At 45.5% G+C, this 18842-nt stretch overlaps 1 protein-coding gene across 1 annotated transcript in view; it reads left to right on the forward strand.

The window, feature by feature from the left end:
* The window catches only part of LOC147885336 (binding protein), a 92461-nt gene extending 74063 nt beyond the window's left edge, over positions 1-18398 (forward strand). The window contains exons 8-14 of the mRNA XM_087396522.1: positions 5582-5720; positions 5844-6005; positions 6192-6325; positions 6473-6817; positions 6957-7102; positions 16833-16930; positions 17710-18398. Of these exons, the coding sequence (XP_087252648.1) occupies positions 5582-5720; positions 5844-6005; positions 6192-6325; positions 6473-6817; positions 6957-7102; positions 16833-16930; positions 17710-18192 (1507 nt within the window). The 3' untranslated portion in view covers positions 18193-18398. The remainder of the gene's footprint in view (positions 1-5581; positions 5721-5843; positions 6006-6191; positions 6326-6472; positions 6818-6956; positions 7103-16832; positions 16931-17709) is intronic.
* Positions 18399-18842: the final 444 nt, after the last annotated feature.

Genomic DNA, 18842 nt, shown 5'->3' on the forward strand with positions numbered 1-18842 from the left:
TCAAATAGGCATAAAACAGTAACTACAGAATGCTGCAGCTGTTCCACAAGTGCTTTACAAGTGCATCATCATCTGACGAAACACAAAACACTGATGTCCTGATCACTTCTCCCACCTCAGATGAGGTATTGCACTGATTAAACATGCATCAACCACCTGGCATACACTATACTGACCACTGAAAAATGCTCCAAACACCTCAGCCTGTCACAAACCTGCAACAAAGCACGGGACAAATCCCAATAAATCACCCTTATGTCAAGGGGATAAAAGGCATATGAAGTCTCTACACAGTGACCAAAGTGCTCTCAAGCACAATCTGGGCAAAAGCCCCTTGATCAATACCTGTACCAAGTGATAAACACCCTCAACAATGAGGTAGCATACAAAATTCAGCGCTCTCCTGGCACTTTCACCTGACAATGTAATGCATAAACTGCCTGTGTGCACAGTAACAACACAGATCCCAACGTACAAACACCGGTACAAACACCGAAAAGAAAATCTTTTGAGCACTGTCAACGATGGACAGTTAGGGACCGAGTAAACTCGATGCGCCCTAGCCAAGCGTGGCTCAACTGAGATTTTCTAAGTGCCGTACACAAAATGTGACCTGCAAAGAAATGTCACTGATACACTGCGGAAAACGAGACCAATGTGGGCACCGTGGCTCCACATTGCCCCAAGGCATACACTGCATTCACTGTCAGGCAAAAGCCCTATGAAATTGTCACCCGAAAGCTGAGATTTGCACTCAGCAAAAGCATAAAAGCCCTCTGCAAAATCAAAGCATATGATCTCCCGTCAAAAACTGTGCAAACAACCACACACTGTGGCCCCGGTCACCTCCTAGCAAGAGGGACAATGAGAGTACTTGTTGTACCTCAAAAAAACACAGTTTTACTCTAAGTAATCCTCGGGAAATGCATAAACAGCCTTGTTGTACTTTGTACGTGCGCGTACTTGCATGTACCACGCAAAAGAGCAGAGTGCTCTTCACTCTTTTCCTTCTTCCCCAGAAAAAATTTCTGTGCCTACTGTACCTGCAAGTACCTGTTGTGCCTGCACAGAGTACCTGCTGTACCCTGTACTTGCGAGGGCACGGATCCCCAAAAAAAACTGTCGAAATTCTTTTTAAAAAAAAAATTGCACTCGAACCTTGGCTGAGGGTACGGCTGTACCTATACGTGCACGTGTCCCGAGGATGCTGTTGAACAGTAAGATTTGTGCGTGGCCGATTTGTGCGCAGCTGTTTCACAGCCCGCTGATGGAGGTCGGCTGCCTGTGTGCAGCCGGCTGCTGCTGGTCACACGACCCGACAGCTAACAGCTGCACGGCTGGCTACCTGTCGCGGCTGGTCACGGTCGCGACCAGCTGCCTGTGCAGCCTGGCTGCAGCTTGCAGCTGCAGGCTGCAGCTGGCCTGGCTGCGCGCGGCCGATGCTGCGCGCGCTGCGCGCGCCCGCCTTGGAGCTGCCGATAGTCGCTTGCTAGCGAGCTGAAGAGCTCGCTGTTGCCCTTGAAGAACCGCGTGCTGCTGCCCGCGCTGAAGGAGAACCGCCACACGATAGAATGCTGCCCGAAGCCTTTACACAGCTCGAGCTGAGACTCGAGAGCAGTTACAGTGCTGCCTGCTGACAGAGGGCACGAGGCCCGAGGGGAGTCACGGGGAGAGGGAGGGGTAGACAGGAGTGAGAGAGGGAGGAGGTAGGCTCTGATACCACTTGTGAGGGAAAGAGGGGAGTGGAACAGTAGGAGACAGTAGACACTAGGGAGTGTGGGTGTGTAAAGAAATGCATTGAGCCACACCACAAACTCAAAGGTTTTATTAGGATTAGGTATTCACCCTATGACTGTCTTAGGACAGTCATAGCGGTCGTAACATTTAAAGGGTGGCAATGTGACTTTACCCCAACACGACAAACTACAAAATCTCCAAAAGGCGGGGGAAAGGAGGTGGCAGAGGCGAGGGAGGGAGGAATGGGGCGGAGGTGGGGAAGGAAAGAGGGGATGGAGATGTACGAGGAAGCGGAGTTAGGAGAGGCGGCAGCGTGGAGAGAGAATGGCGAGGGAGGGGAGGAAAGGAAGAGGGAGGGGGGGGCAGCGCGGCGCAGGGCGGGGAAGGGGAGGGAGGAGAGGCGGGGGTGTGGCAGTGCAGCGCGAGGTTGAGGCGGGGAAGCAAGGAGGAGAGGAGGGAGGGGATGGGGGGGTGGCAGCGTGGCACAGAGGTGGGAAAGGGGGAGGAAGGGGGGTGGGGGGTGTGGTAGCGCAGCGCGAGGGGTGGGCGAGGAAGGATGGTGATGCCCTTAGGGTTAACCAATGCACCAGCCACTTTTAATCGCATGATGGACAGGATTTTCAGACTATACAAACATTTCACAGGTACTTTCTTCGATGACATCGTGGTCTTTTCAAAGATAGAAGAAGAACGTAAGGAGCACTTGGCCGCCGTGTTCCAAGAACATCTCTTTTTATAAATGGCAAGAAGAGCAAGTTTTTTCTTGATGAGATTCACTGCCTCGGGCATATTATCTCTAAACAAGGGATTCGGATGGATCCGGCAAAAATAACAGCTATATAGGATTGGCCAGAGCTTACCTTGGTACATGAAGTACATAGCTTCCTCAGCTTTGCTACTATTACAAACACTTCATCTGCTGATATAGCAGCCCCCATTACATTATTTGAGGAGAAATTTGTAGTCTTCAAATGGGGAGAACAGCAAAGGACAGCTTTCAACCATCTCAAAGAAAACTTACCAACCAAGCCAATTTTCGCTGTTCTAGATCTACACAAACAGTTTAACTATGATGCATGTGGGGAGTGTATAGGAGCTGCCCTTCATCAGGATGTTCGAGTCATAGCTGGGTGACGTAGAGAGATACATGGGTATCTACGAAAAAGAAAGGTTGGCTGTCATTCATGCTTTATTTGGAAGCATTATCTACTTCGAGCTGACTTTATAGTCAAGACCGACCATCAGACCCTCAAGTATTTCTTGACCCAAACAAAGATCTTCGAAAAGTAGATGAAGTGGAAAAGATTCTTGTCCATGTTCCATTTCCATATTGTCTATATTCCAAGAGCCCAGAACAGGGTAGCAGACATCGAGGCATTTCTTATACTACACAAGCCATTGAAAGAATTTTCTTTTGGTCGGGAATGCATATACTCAAGTTTGTGATGGAATGTACGTGCCAAAAGGTGAAGTATGGTCGGCACAAGACCCTAGGACTTCTCGTGCCACTGCCCATACCACAGGGACCAGGGAAGGGTATTTACTATGGACTTCATCTTTGACCTTCCCAAATCCAGATACGAGAATGATGGGATATGGACCATAATTGACAAGTTCAGTAAACAGGCCCACTTCATCCCAGTAAGAAAAACCATTAAGGCAGACCACATGGCGAGAGAGTTTTTAGCACAGATCTTCAAGCACCATGGGATGCCTTAGTCGATTGTCAGCGATCGAGACCTCAGGATGACTAGTTTGTTTTGGCGAGCATTGTTTGATAACATGGGTACAAAGTTGGACTTCTTATCCTCTTTTCACCCTTAGACAAACGGACAAACCGAAAATAGTTGGACTTCTCGTCCTCTTTTCATCCTTAGACAGATGAACCATAATTGACAGGTTCAGTAAACAGGCCCACTTCATTCCAGTAAGAAAAACCATTCAGGCAGACCACATGGCGAGATAGTTTCTAGCGCAGATCTTTAAGCACGATGGGATGCCTAAGTCGATTGTCAGCGATCGAGACCCCAGGATGACTAGTTTGTTTTGGCGAGCATTGTTTGATAACAAAGTTGGACTTCTCATCCTCTTTTCACCCTTAGACAGATGGACAAAGTGAAAATGGCATTTCTATGGCATCAGATCTTCTAAATTGTTATGTGTCCAAACAGAAAGCCGAATGGGAAAGGTATCTTTCTCTGGTGGAATTTTCATATAATAATATTGTTCACAGCTCCACAGGAAAAGCCTCATTCGAAGCCATTTATGGAAATATGATTTTGCCACCTATCCTTAGAATGAAGGAAAAGGTATTTGCAGCTGATCAGTATGTTCGAGACTTGGTCACAGCCTTTTCCCAGGTTCAGACAGCAATTGAAAGATCTCAACAGAAGCAAAAGAAAGCTACAGATAAGCATAGGAGAGATATGAATCTTTTCAGAATATCATTAAGTTTTGCAGTTATATCAAGAAGCTTTTCAACTGAGAACAACTGAGGGGATGTCACCATTTGGTACTTCTCTCAAGAAATAAAGTATAAACTTTATTAGAATTGACTTCGGTCAAAGAATGTTGACTTTGGTTAACTAAGAATAAGTTTTAATGTTTCACTTTTGTTTTGCATTGGTAAAAGTGAATTGTGGGGATGCCCACAAGGGACTAGGGTTAGTCCAAGAACTAGGAATGCATGCATTTCGCTCACCTTTAATGGGTTAAAGTGTTGGAGTTTGTGTAGCACTTGGAAGAATGATAAAAGGCTCAAAAAGCTGGAGCAAGTGTCAAAAAGCAGGTCCCACAAGGCAAAAAGCACCCGGGAGATGGCGCCATTAAAGAAGGACCCACGGGGTTCTAAAAAGAGCATGAAAGCTGCCCCAAGGTTGACTAAAAGCGGGAAAGCTTAGCTTTTGTAAAAAGTAGCTTTAGAAAAGCAGGTCTAGCTTTTAGCTAGGCCAAGTTTGTACTCCTAGATTCATTCAAGGTTGTACTCAGCTCCATGCTCTTCTCAAAGCCAGTTGTACAAAGTTTATTCTATTGCAATAAAGAAATTCGGGGGGGTCCAGCCCTTATTTGTGGGCCCTAGTGTTGTGTATTGTCTTCTCCTCTATCTCGCCTCTTCTTGTGTGATTCACTTTTTCTCAGATCTTCCTCACCTTCCCCTCAGTGATGTGACTGATTCCAACGCGGGAATCCTCTCCAATTATCATCACGATTCCTTTTCCAGCCCCCAGAGCCTGGCAGGCTGCTGCGATTAGTGTTTCCAGCTACGCCCTGTGTCTAGAACTTGATTGTGATTTCTACCAGGAGGCTGGAACTGATTGCGATTTATTCCAAAAGGTCAGTATCAGCTCCTATTTGATCCCGAGCTGCCAAATTGGATTGTGAATTGCCTACCAGAGATCCTAGCTGTTACGAATTTATGTCGGGTCAATTTCAATAGGTAATACTATTCCAGGTGTCGTGTTCATATTAAAAAATACTTCATATGTTTGGATCAGAATCATCCATTTCATTACCTTGAGTATCATGTTGATACTTATATAGCCTGTCTTCCCAAATTCCCCTCCCTCACAAGGTGGAATAAAGAAATCCGTCCTGTATCTGTTCTGAGACTTTGTTGTGGATTTGCCTTATGTTGAAGTATTTTACGATCATCTTTATGAGAACCTTTGGATTAGTTTGATTTGTTAAGAATGTCAGCGCTGCAGTTTAAAAAATGCTATTCAGTCTCTTTGATCTCAACGATGCAAGCATTGTTGAATGGTTTAAATGTCTTTATCCTTTTATGTTTGCCTACAAGGCTTAGATCTATAGCATAACTTGTGACAGATTTTGGGTTTTGTGGCAGAAAAATGAGCTGTGATGCAGTCAAATCACTTTTCCAAAATGAAGGGAAACATGCTGGTGTCGCTACAGTTGAAGCAGTTCAAATGATTGCTGACTTTGTGAAGGCTACTAATTGTGTTTTGCATCCTGACACCATTGAGGTGGAGGATAGCCTATGCTGTGGTTTTGAATATGTATATTTAACTTGTATTGATTCATTTTATTCTAGTTACTAAATTTTGACCTGTCTTAATGCAGATTTCATTTGTAATTAACTTGTGCAGGTTTTTTTGGCATTGTCTTTTGATGATGACCTCAATAGACATGTATCAAAACCTGAGAAAGAGAAAGGTGTGGACAAAGTGGAGAACCAGAAATCCAATCGCCAGGAAAAGAAACAGAAGAAGTCAAAGAAACATCAATTGGCAGAAAAGCTGAGAGAGGAGGTTAGATCTAATGACTAAAAGTTTTGCTATTTATATTCTTTGGACCTTTGTACAGGGATTGCATGAGCAAGCTGCCATCTTGGTGTGATGGCAGAAAGTAAGGCATGTTTAATATAATAATTCAGAGAATGACTTGCAAGTGCTTCCTGACATGAAAGTTCCGATGTCTAATTGTAACTCGTGAAGGTTGCGGCAGACTTCAAAGAGTCTTCTGCCTTGCAAGATGCTTCTGAACGCTGGAGATTGCAAACACAGACACTATCAGCTGTCTTCGAAACCTACTTCCGCATTCTAAAAGCAAGCTTGGAGCCTAGTGATAGGTCTTCCTCTGCACATTTCCTTGCAATTCGCCTTTGGTCTTGTCATTATTTGAAATGTTGTCAAAGGAAATCAGTATGACGGGTGATTTGTCAGTGCATCATAAGGAAAGTCAGTCAGATAACATGCCTCGTGTTTTCATGCTGCAGGGTCCAAGATTTTGAGGCAATAGGATTACAAAGAAAATTGGCTGCATATGGGCCACGTCCACTTTTAAGGCCATGTCTCGATGGCTTAGCAAAGTTTTCTAATCTTATAAGTGTAGAATTTATGGGAGACTTGTTAGCAGTTCTGAAGAGACTGGCTGCGGAAGCTAGTGCCCAAAAGGCAGGAGATGAGATGCAAGATGGATTCCCTCTGACTTTTGCAGACAGGCTTCAGTGTTGTGTTGTTGCTTTCAGAATTGTGAGAAGCAATCTGGATGCATTGAAGGTTGACCTCCGGGATTTCTATATTCCGTTTTATAATCTCTTGCTAAGCCGCGATTTTGTCAGGTTATCTCCAACTCTCTTTTGATGAATGATATCCATTTGCAGTATGTCAGATGTTGACTTGGTATGCGTGTTTTTGTTTAACATGCTGATGCAGCTGTTGAGTTTCTCTGGACTGACTCCTTGTGAATGAATTTTTTAGAGATGAACATAATGCAGTTGTTCTAGCAGAAGCATTACAAGTCATGTTATGGGAAAGTCGACAACATGACGTGCAAAGGGTTTCCGCTTTTGTGAAGCGATTAGCATCACAGTCGTTGCACCTTGGAACTGCTGAAGCAATGGCTGGTGAGTGAGTTTGATTTGAAATTCCAGGTCAAAGGAGCTCTGTTGTTTTAAAAATAGACTCCTAGCTTTTTAGTCCTTAAGGTTTCTGCCCTTTGTAGCCTTAGTTCCCCCTCTTTTTTTCAAGAAAAGAACCTTATATATTATGCTTTGAAAACCAACAAAAGATCACCTATCCCGAGACAGGCTGCTTTGCAGCTTGCTTCTCAGGATTTCAGTTCAATGTCTGATGTAACCTCAGAGTAGGTGCCAACAATCAATGTGAGGGGTTATAGAAACAGCGAATTCCTCGATCCATAAGAATCTAGAAAGTACCTGCAGGCAAAGCTTGCAGGAGGACATGCCTATCCTCATTATGAGGGAAAGATCTGTATCTTTGCACATATCATGCTGTCCTTACAGACCGAGAGACTCTTGAACACACAATTGGGTGTCCCATTGGGTCTATTGATAAGCCATAAGTGATAGCCACCTTCTCAGTGTGCCCACATAAATTGTATCAATGGATTCGTCTCATGATATCCAATGCAGATCTTGGACATGCCCTTCCTCTTCTTGAGAGAAGGCATGGGAATGTCTTTCCTTCCCCACCAAAAACAAATGCACAATACCTTCATTGTGAGTCCAACTTTGTCTTGGCTTCTTTGATGCTGGTTCTTCACACTCTCATTGTTTCAATTTCCTTCTCTTCCTCTTGCATGTGAGCATCCACATAGATGTTAGACATCAAAATATAAGCTGTGGAATCCTTTCCATGATGCTCTGAGGTCTTGCCGGAGCCTTCTTTGTGTTGCTCTCACACCAAGTACAGATGATATCGAGCGAGGGTGGCAGCCGGTGGAGTCTACCATTGCCCCATCAGATATCTGCAACTCACGACCTAGATATGTTGTGCTTGCTGCTTGCCACTGTCTTGGAGACATTATCCCTTGTCGGATGAGGGGTGATGTCTGGGGACTGTGACATCTTGGATCTTCTAGTGCATGGTTGTTTCCCCAGTCACCAATTAAGTGGGGGCTACGGCTTCAATATGGAATGTGTGTCATCCTGCATGAGCCAAGCTCCCATCATTGAATTGAACATTGGCTGAATGCATCATAAATGTCCGAGCCATTGGGCAGCTCCATAGAGAGAGTCAATTCTTTTCTAGGATGCCTGTCTTGCAGCATTGACATGTACTTCTCTCCCCATCCTCTCAAGCGAGCCTATGTCACCAGCGAAAAGAAGTAAGAGATCTTATGTGCCGATTAATTGGTCTGAAGCCTGACTGGAACGTTGAGAGGGCTCTGTCAGGAACCTGTTGCTCAAGCATGTGTCTTGCATGTAAGGGGGGCCAAGGAGAAGCCACGAGCTGGAGTTACTTGCATGGTTCACCCGGTTTGGGAAATCCAAAACCACTCTACCAAGGGAGGCAAAGCATCAACCATAGCATGTTTTTTAAGTATCATCAAGCTGCCATAACTCATATGCCCATATCTGGCATGCCATAACTCCGCATTCTGCATAGCAATAGTGGGAGTAGAAACTGCAAGTGCATTATCTAGTCTTTTCTAAAAAATATCAAGCTGAAAAAGACTACAAAACAATGTACCAGAGAGTCTCAAGGTATAATCATCTTCTCTGTCTCGAACTGCACACTTATCATCTTCAAAGACAACCTGAATTGAGAGAGGACACTGAAAGCAAATTTTTCTTGATTCCAGGCACATAAAGCACATCATGTATTTTGAAATTTGTGCCATCTGTGGCTGTAAGCACAATCTCACCAATGCCACAAATTGAATAAGAAATATCATTTGCATAAGACACCCTTTTTCCAGCGGGTGATGGATGCAAAGAATCAAACAAATACTTCCTGAAAGTTTCGTGACAGCACTATCAAAACACCAATTATTCAATGTCTCGTTGACATTGAAGGTGCATGCATCCTTAGAAGGGTCATAACTGCAAGTCAAAAAAGCATAAGAGTCATCCTCAGATGTGGATGTAGTATCCAGAGCAACCACCTGAAAATCAGAAATACAAGTCAAAAGGGTAGTCTTCTTCCACTAAGTTAGCTGAAGCATCTCCACCATCATGTGCATGAGGAGCTGAATCTGTGACAGCCATGCTTGAATCCTTTTTCTTTTCCTTGGGAATTCTTTTCTTGCATTCTCCTATGTAGTGACCCGGCTTCTTGCAATAATGACAAATGCCCTTTTTCCTAGGTTTCTCTGCATCACTCTAGCCTTGTGAGAAGGCTGTCTAGAATCAGCTTTATGCTGATGTATAGGCTGATTTGCATGCTGCTTATGCTGCCCCTTCCCTTATTTCGAAAGCATGGCATGCTCACCAGCCCGTGAAGCCATGTTCTTCCTGGTTTGCTCTTCCTGCAATAGAAGTCCTATCAGCTTGTGAAAAGTGAGAGGGTTGCCACATTCCCTCAATGACAAATTCTGCAAGGTATGACAAATTATGTTACTCTTCCTGCAACAGAAGTCCTATCAGCTTGTGAAAAGTGAGAGAGTTGCCACATTCCCTCAATGCCAAATTCAGCGAGGTGTGAAATCCAAGATATGACTCAGGAAGAGAATTCAAAGTAGTGGTTATCATCTCTAAATCAGATATAATCTCATCTATATTCAACAATTGCTCTCTCAAGTCCTAAAGCTTGGTGAGGTGATCAGACATTGAGTCACCCTCATCCATGTTAATCTCATCTATATTCAACAATTGCTCTCCCAAGTCCTAAAGCTTGGTGAGGTGATCAGACATTTAGTCACCCTCATCCATGTGAGTATGTGATGACTCTCTCTTCAGGAAAGAGACCTTGGCATCATTGTGAGCTGCAAACATACTCTCCAAAATATCCCAAGCTGCCTTTGAGGTCTTGCATGACTGAATGTGTGGAATAATAAACCTTTTGACAGAAAGAGAGATTATTGAAAGTGCTTGTGCATCAAGTGAATCCCATCTTTTCTGGCCCTGTGAAGGAGGCACAACTGCAGCAGCCACTGCACCTAGCACTTGTCCTACACCCTGAGCTTGTCCTCTACCCCTTCCTCCACCTTGTTGAGGAGGAGTGGCAAGTGCAACAACATTCTCTGGCCGTGTCTCATCCCCAGTGACGTAATCCCACAAATGTTTGCCAACTAAAAGATTGTGTACCATAAAACTCCATAAAGAGAAATTGGTACCATCCAACTTATCCTCCTGTGTGAGAACGCCAAACATTTCTTTGGGATTGTTCTGAGCCATAACTGCCAAAGAAAACAAAATGCAGCGAATGTGACAAGAAATATTCCTTCCTAGGATTTATGGGTGCACAACACAAATCCCGTCCGGGATATAGATGCAAGCTGTGTACTGCTCAAAAATAACCAATCAAAGGCTCAAAGTGCCACCAGAATGTCCTACAAATGCCAAAATAACACTGCAAAAATAACAATTGTCTGCAATGTCACTCCATCTGAGTCCAAAACTGCTTGCAAAAATGCCAAATAGCTTGTACACTGCAAAATTGCATCCGCATGACAAGAGCCCCAAATTCTTTCGAGAAATTGCAGAAAAAGGACAAATTGACTGAAAGCCCCAAATTTTGCAATTGTCTGCAAAAGCCCCAAATTTCTCCTGTAATGTAGCTGAAGCAGCGTCCCACCAAACAAAGGTATGACCATTAAAGCTGGCCCAGGTTTGTACTACAACGATAAAACTGTACGAATAGTACGGGAGACCTGTCCGGACACATACGGACTATGAATGTACGGATGTACGGATGGGCTAGTAGAACTATACGGCACTGATACAAACAAATGTACGGATGGGCTAGCGGAACTGTACAGCGCTGATACCAACTGATGTACGGATGGGCTTACAGAACTCTATAGCACTAGAGTTGCAGGTGTACAAACGAGCTAGCGCAGGTGTACCAACGAGCCAGCGTTGGGTGTACGGATTGTACGGCGGGTGGGCTGGCTGAGCCATGCAGCAGTACGGCGACCGTACAGGCAATGTGCAAGCAAGCGCACAATCAGTCCGTACAATGTACCCCTGTGGGTCTTTAGAAACCTAGTATAGTTGCTTATGCTTGGGCACTGATGACGACATAAGTGTTGCTTGCTTGTTAAGTATGTCTTTCTTTTGTTTTTTATAAAAGCTTTTGTTTACCTCTTTTTTCTTCTCTTTCATTTTTCCTTTTATTTTCTGTGTAGATTTTTGGTCTTTAGAACAACAAAAAATCTAAATTTGTATGATTGGACTTATTGTAGTCTTACAAAGGTATATATATATAAGGCTTTGTACGGGCTGAAACAAGTCCCACGTGCATGGTACCGCAAAATGGATGCCTTTCTGAGCAGTAAGGGGCTTCATAACAATCCAATTGAAAGTACCCTCTACATCAAGAAGGATGGGGGGGATATTCTAGTCATCATTCGTTATGTAGATGACATGGTACTCACAGGGTCACATGAAGAAAAAATTGCAGATTTCAAAGCTGCATTGAAAGTTACATTTGGCATGTCAGATTTGGGCATGTTACATTTTTACTTGGGGATCCAGTTCATACAAGACAGACATGGCATCATTATGTCTCAATCCAAGTATGTGCAAAAGCTCTTGAATCAGTTCAAAATGCAAGATTGCAAGCCTATAGCCACTCCCATGGAGCGACGGCTGAAGCTTACTATGTATGATGCAGGTGAATCATAGATGGCACACTCTACAGCCAGGCTGTAGGATGCCTCATTTATTTGTGCAATACACGGCCCGATATTTAGTTTGCAGTATTACAAGTGAGCAGACATATGCACAGTCCAAAGACAACACATTGGCAGGCTGTAAAATGCATCTTCCGTTACTTGTAAGGTACAAAGTTTTATGGTTTGATGTTTCCCAAGGGCGGTGACTTGCAGATGCATGCTTACATTGACTTAGATTGGGCTGGAGATTATGACACTAGGCAGTCCACAAGTGGTAATTGTTTCTTTTTGGGACATGCTTGCATTTCTTGGCTAAGTAAGAAACAATCTACTATGGCTACTTCCTCATGTGAAGCTGAGTACAAGGTAGCTTTCACAGCAACAGTTGAATGTGTGTGGCTACACCGCTTATTTACTGATCTTTATCTTTCATTGGAGGGTCCTTCTCCAATTCTCACTGGTAGTCAGAGTGCTATAGCAATTGCGAAGAATCCTATGTTTCATGCTCGCACAAACTACATTGAGGTTCATTGTCATTATGTTGGAGAGAAGTTGCATGCATGGGAGATCAATATGATCTATGTGTCAACACATGACAATGTTGCATACGTCTTTACCAAAGCACTTCCACAGGAAAAGTTTGAGGAATTTCACAGTGCCCTGAACTTATCTCCTTTTGGTGATTGCTCATTTCCTTGTACGAGAGAGCCTTGAGGGCTTCCCAATGCTCCTCATCCGTGAAGGGCTCCTCCAAACTGCTGCTCAAATCCTGCAAGACTACTGTCGGAATGTGATCCCAAACTACCTCACGGGCCACAAGACAAGCTGTAGTCATCCTCTCTATCTGAAAGAGTTGGCTGTAAAAGCATGTAGTCGGGTTTGCAGATCAATGTACATGATGCCCTGCGGATCACGAAGACACTGTAGCTGTGTGCCTGCCGATCGGGGCCCAGTGGTCTAAAAGAACTGCTTAGTCATTCTGTCCCATGGGCCTGGGAGGAGTGATAGGAGAACTCAGCCACCGACTTTCCGTGTCCTGGAGCTCAAGGCGCGCGCTCTCAAACCTACCACTAAGCCATTTGGATCCTGGGTCTTTCTCCTTGAACCTCTCTATGGAGGCGAGGTCTCTCCGCAGTGTCTACTCGCGCTTCTGAAGAGCCCTCCTCCTCCTAAAGGAATGAGCCTGCAACTCCTCACTGCTTCTCTAGATCGCATCAGTTACCCACGAAGCCCAGCCCTCGCAAGGTGCCGTCTTTGATTGCTACGAAATCTCTGCCATGACTTGCTGAATCTCCTCATCCTCCAGGAGGTCCTCTAGGATGTGGATCCCCTTTTGGGGAAGACCTCGACGGGGCTGCTGTAAGTGGAGTACTGCTGGATAGTGGTTTGACATCGTGGTGCCTGTCAGAATCCCGGTAGAGCCGCCTTTGTGGAGTGTCCAGTCCCCAACGTAGAAGCGGTCTCGCCTCTCAAGCAATCCATCATGTCTCCTCTGTCCAAAAGAGAAGAGGTTGCCAGGTATCATGTGCTAAACTCTGACTCTTGCCACGGGTCTTTGCCACTGATCATGAAAATGAATTGCTCCCAGGTGCTCCGCTCTGTTGTTGGCATCTCTAAGGAGGCACCGCCCTGCTTGTCCTCCCCAAACTCTAGGTTGTTGAAGTCCCCTCCAACAATTCAGGAATCTACATCCGGAAGTCACTCTGTCAGCCTCCTCCAAAAGGCCGGATGATGTTGTTTGCACGTTGGGGCATACACGTTCATGATCCCAATCCCGGACTCTCCATCCAAATTGCCCGTCCTAAAGCTCGCCTTGATCATAAACCTCTAGAGCCACTGGCTGTGAGACCGAGATGCAGACCCCTCCGCTCCGTCCTACTGCGGGGGACCACACTTTCGGGCCTCTCCCCGGGAGAAGGTGGTGTCACGACCAATGTCTGATGTTGAGAACATATGCTCCTGAACCAGAAGGATGTCCACTGCCCGCCCTACCACTGCCCTCTATAGCTCCTGCCGAAGGATCAACTACTGCAGTTGACTATGAGCACGGTCATGGAGCCCGTGCACGTTTTAACTCATTAAGGTCGAGCTCATGAGGACGAGGATGCAGAAAACAAGGCTCTCCTGTAAGTGGGTGTCTGTTTCAGAAAGATTGCTTTATGTGATTTTGCGGGGGTTTAGAGGACGAGTAGTCCTTGTCTATACGTTGGCGTACGAGGGTGGACACCGACTCAGTGCCAATCATGAAGGAGATTTCCACCCCGAACAACTCTGCACACTTCTGAAGCGGCCAGTAGTATGCTTGATCAACCTTTGCCCTAAGTGGCGATCTGATCACTCCTACCGCTAAACGACACAACGGCGTCTCCCGCATGAAGCCCAGTTGAAAGTCCACCTGAGCACCATGGGCATGCCAAAGGTCGAGTCCTTGTGGCCCCATCCACTCGCCCATCATGCGTGAGATCTGATCTTCCAGTATAGCATCAAACACCACCGGGGACCACTTCTTCAATCCTGTGGAGGCGAACTGGAATTTCCAAACTGGGTGTGTCTGGGAGTGCACTACGCTGATCGAACTCCCTTTCCGAGGTTGCAAGATCACAAGTGTTACCTCTAGGGATAGAGGGTAAGAGTCCGGAATCTCTAGATAATTACAGGGTTCCAATCTCCAGAAGTCCCACAGTAAGGGACGCCCAAGCTAGAAAGCAGAAGCGGCTGATCGAGAGGACGAGCTCCTTCCCTCTGGCTCCCCCCTCGAATGGAAAGAGCGGATGGGATGTTGTGAAGGGGAAGTGGAAGGGGACGTTGTCTTACCTTTGCCCACTGGCAAGGGTGTCGAGGCAGGGGAGGGGAGGGAGGCTAAAGAACCTGCTAAGGAGATGGAGACAGGGACGTAGGGAGGGGGGCAGGGGGAAGGAGGGGGACGGCCGCTAGCGAAGTGTACTCTCCTCAAGGGTCTCTAGGAGGATCAACTCTGGGAGGGACTCTAGGCTCTCAACCACCAGTCTGATCGTGGGGACCCCGTCATCTGCTACCACTGATGCTGTCGAATCTGGCAGAGACTCTAGCACGGTTCCAAATGCTTGACCAATGGAGGGTAGGATGTCTCGATATTCCTTTGGGAGCCCTGGGAAGCAGAGCGTAATTGTAAAACGGGGAACATGGTGTGTCGTGTCCATGGATGTCCTCTACTATAAAGCCATGGTACCAAGGGAAGAGGTACACGAGATGTGGGCCAAGGAGGATGGGGTTCTGCTTCACGAGCGTTGAGGCAGTGTCGGGGGAGCTCAGCTGGATAAGTAATACGCCTCTTTCATAGATGGTGACCTCCATAATGTGGTCACCCTCTAGTGCCAAGCTCGCCCAGATCCGCTCTTGCACCTATCTCCTTGTAGGAGTGAGGCGCTCAATTGTGCCCACAAGCGCCTTGTCCTAGAGGGACTGAACTGCCTGTTGTACCCGTTGCTTGTCGGCTTGGGAAAGAAGAACGTTAACGTCTGTGGGATTCGAGGGTGTTGCCATAGAGCCCCTCTGGCCAGACCAAGGAGGAGACGGAGTCGAGGCGAGGCGGGGCGGGGAGCAGACGAGGAAGAAGGCAGGGAAGGAGGCGGGAAAAGGGAAGAGGGGCGGCGGGGGATGGCAGGGAAGAGGAGGCGAAGAGATGGGGGGAGAGAGGTGGAGAGGGCGGGAGGCAAGGATGGTGAGAAAGCGGCGGGGGGCAGCGGAAGGAGGAGCAGGGGGGACGACAAGAGGAGGAAGAGGGGATGGCAACGGGAGGAAGAAGAGAAGGTGGGGGGAGGTTGAAGAAGTGACGCGGGGGGGGGGCAGAAGAGCAGGCGGGGGAGAGGAGGTGGGGGGTGGAGGAGAAGAGGAGAAGAGCCGGCGGAGGGGAGGAGGTGGGAGGCGGAGGAGATGGCGGAAGGGGCTGGGGAGTGGGCAGTAGAGAAGCCGAAGGGGTGGAAGGGACGGCGGGGGGGGGGCGGAGGAGGAGGAGGAGGAGGGCGGGGGGGAGGCGGAGTAGGCTGCGGAAGGGAGGAGATGGCGGGGCAGCGGGACAGCGAGGGGCAGCGGCAGCCAAATGTTGTATATACAACCACAAACCCTCTGAAGGATTTAGTGAGGGTTGGAAGTTAACCCTAATGGACCCTTGGGCTAGGCTGAAGGGAAAATGTTAGAACAAATATATGGGGAGGGCCAACATGTCGCAATGCCAAAGAGCCCTTAGTCACACATACATGGGGATATTGGTGGACCCTCCCATATAATGGCTGAAATTAATAGAGGACGTATCCCTGGATTCACTTTTGGGAATGAATACTTCATTGGAGGGTGGCTAGGTGATGAGGTTGGGACCCTCATACATGTCATAGTAAGCGAAAACAAGGTTAGGCCACTTAAACAATATTGGTATGTTGGGTGGATGCATCTCGTTTTTAAAACGTCTACTTCCTTCTGTTTTACGTGTGAATTTTGTTCTTGCTCTTTCATATTTCCCATGTGCTTGTCAATTGATTTGAAAAGGATATGATTTTTAGAACCAAATAGGAACCGGATTATTTTCCGGTTGTATTTGCAAACGTTTTGAAAGCCTCTGTTTAACATGAAGGAAAGCTTTTGAAAGCATTAGTGTTAAGTTAGCTAGAAAAGGGAAGCTAAAGACCTAATAAGTGTGTAAACGCAATTGCGCTGCCACAACTTGGCCTTGCACACAAAAAAAAAGGGTCACGTGGACTGGAATCTGAATGGACCCCTTTGTCCTTCCTGCCTTCCAGAGTTCAGTGTCATATTGTCACTTTCTAAAATATTGTATCCTCAGGATTTGAAGCCTTGATCTATGAATGTGTCTTGACAGTGCGCTTATTTACAAGCTGGAAGTCAATGAAGTTGTGTGGGAAAATTTTAAGACTGAAGAGTCTAGCAATCAACGGAGTTGTGGTGGTTGTATTTGCTTTTCTGTGTACAAAATCAAAAGTTTTGAGTCCCCTGATTTTCTATCTTGTCTTTGAAACTGCAATCTTTTTGTGGCTGTCACAAACATTTATACAAATGTGCAGCTCTTGCCACAGTCCAGCACTTACTGCAGCGCTATAAGAAGTGTTGTAACCTTTTGGAGAATGATGGAGGCGGCGGTGCTATTGGTGGTAGCATAGCTGTAAGTTCTTCATTTATTTCATTTTTGGTGCATGTATGTAAAAATATAGTACAATGGACAACACAATGGTGCTTAACAGTGACAAGCTTGCGAATGTCGCACGGTTTTGAGTATAATTTTCTTCTGGTTAGCATGCTTAGTCTGAGGATGTTTTGGTTACAGACGATTTACAAATCCTCGTCAAAGAGAGAAAAGTTGTAAGAGTCAATTAACCTAGATCAGGTGCATTTAGAAGTGCATATTACCTGAAAAATATCCTACAAGCTTTGATCTTTTTAGGCTTGTAATTAGCCCACTGACTTGAATTTTAAGGTTCAGCTTGTATGCATGTGTCCTCCCCATTTAGTAAAGGATATTTGTATCTACTTGTTGAATTAAGCTGCTTGTAGAGAAATAAAATGGGTTGGCAGCTGGCTCTCCCACATGAGATAAGGCTGATTAATGCATAGGGCTGCCTCTAGACGTTTCAAGAAACAAGCTTTGTACTAGAAGGTCTTGACATGGCGCACTGACTCAGGGCAATGCCAGTAGAAATGACACAGATGGGATGCAAGTGTGTTTTATTCCACCATTATTCTTCATTGTGTGTTTACGTTTACAAGTACCCATTTCTGTCTGAATGCTTTCCACATCCAAGGGAAGTTGCTTACTGGTTCACTTCTTCAAGGATGAACGGAGTGTGAAGATCTGTAATTTCTTGTTTGACAGATCATGGCTGTTCATTAGAAAAAATATTCCGAGTCCTTCAATTTAACATTCTTGTGTTTTATTTTTAATAGGTATTTCAGCAGGATGGGACTGATCCTGATCTAAGTGGTGCACTGTCATCTGTTCTATGGGAGATCACACTTTTGTCAAGGCATTATCACCCTGGCATCGCTAAGCTTGCATCTCAAATATCTACCATGGCTGGTATTGGGGAGATTGTTTTAGCTACAGTAACTCCAAAAGATGCACTTCATGTCTATTCAACCAGCAAAGGTGGTTTTCATCCTTCGGTGCAACCACCCAAAAGAACAGCCAAGAAAAAATCTTATGCTAGTCAGCATGGAGTTCAATTGAAGACAAGTAAAGATTTACTCTGTTATGGTGATGATCTCGATAGAAAATTCTGCGAGGGAGAAACAGATAGGTTGTTTGCATCACATTTTAGGGTTCTCAGAGCTATAAAAGAAAATGAAGCTTTAAGAAAAGAGCAAAGCCGAGCCCTCAGGTCTATTGCCTTATTTAAGAAGTTCAAGGCCAGCAAAAACCCAAGCTAACAGGATATTGACAGTATTGAAGGTCTGTGTCAGAAGTCTTTTTTCCAGAAAGAATCAAGTGTTATCTTTCATTCTAGTTGAAAACTCACATTTACTGCCAGAGAAGGCAATTAAATGTGCCCCAAGGAGGACATCATCAGTAGTAATTTATAATAGTGAAATATCTTCTCAGCACGCTGTAATCGAAATTAAGGCTTCTTTTTGTTCGTGTTATCTTGTGTAGGTTGATTATATATCACTCGCAAACAAATTAATAATCAAGTTTTGAGAATTTCTTAGGCCAATCCATGTGTGTGTGGCTATATGAGGTCCAATTTATCTGGATAAATGCTTTTGCAAAATACCTTTCTTGAAGATCAATGAGTCGTAGATGTACAGAGGCTATTGATGGCACCCAGGTCCACCCAGCTCATACCTTGATCTGCATTGGGTAGATGATGTGCACACTCTCATAGCTATTTGGTTTAGGATGCAGGGTCCTTCTAGGTCAGCTTCTTTTGTGAGACCATCACAGGTTTGATGTGGCATTTTAGCCACAATCCTGGTTTCTATCTAGTATATCCCACCAGATTTAAAATCTCTGCATGATGTATTTCTGCCTTGGGTTTCTTCTCCTGGCTGTTTCTTTTATGTTTAATAGGAGTCTATAT

This window comes from Dipteris shenzhenensis, chromosome 25 (assembly GCF_047967505.1).
Source record: "Dipteris shenzhenensis isolate YYH24624 ecotype China chromosome 25, Dip_SZ_1.0, whole genome shotgun sequence".
Taxonomy (NCBI): Eukaryota; Viridiplantae; Streptophyta; class Polypodiopsida; order Gleicheniales; family Dipteridaceae; genus Dipteris; species Dipteris shenzhenensis.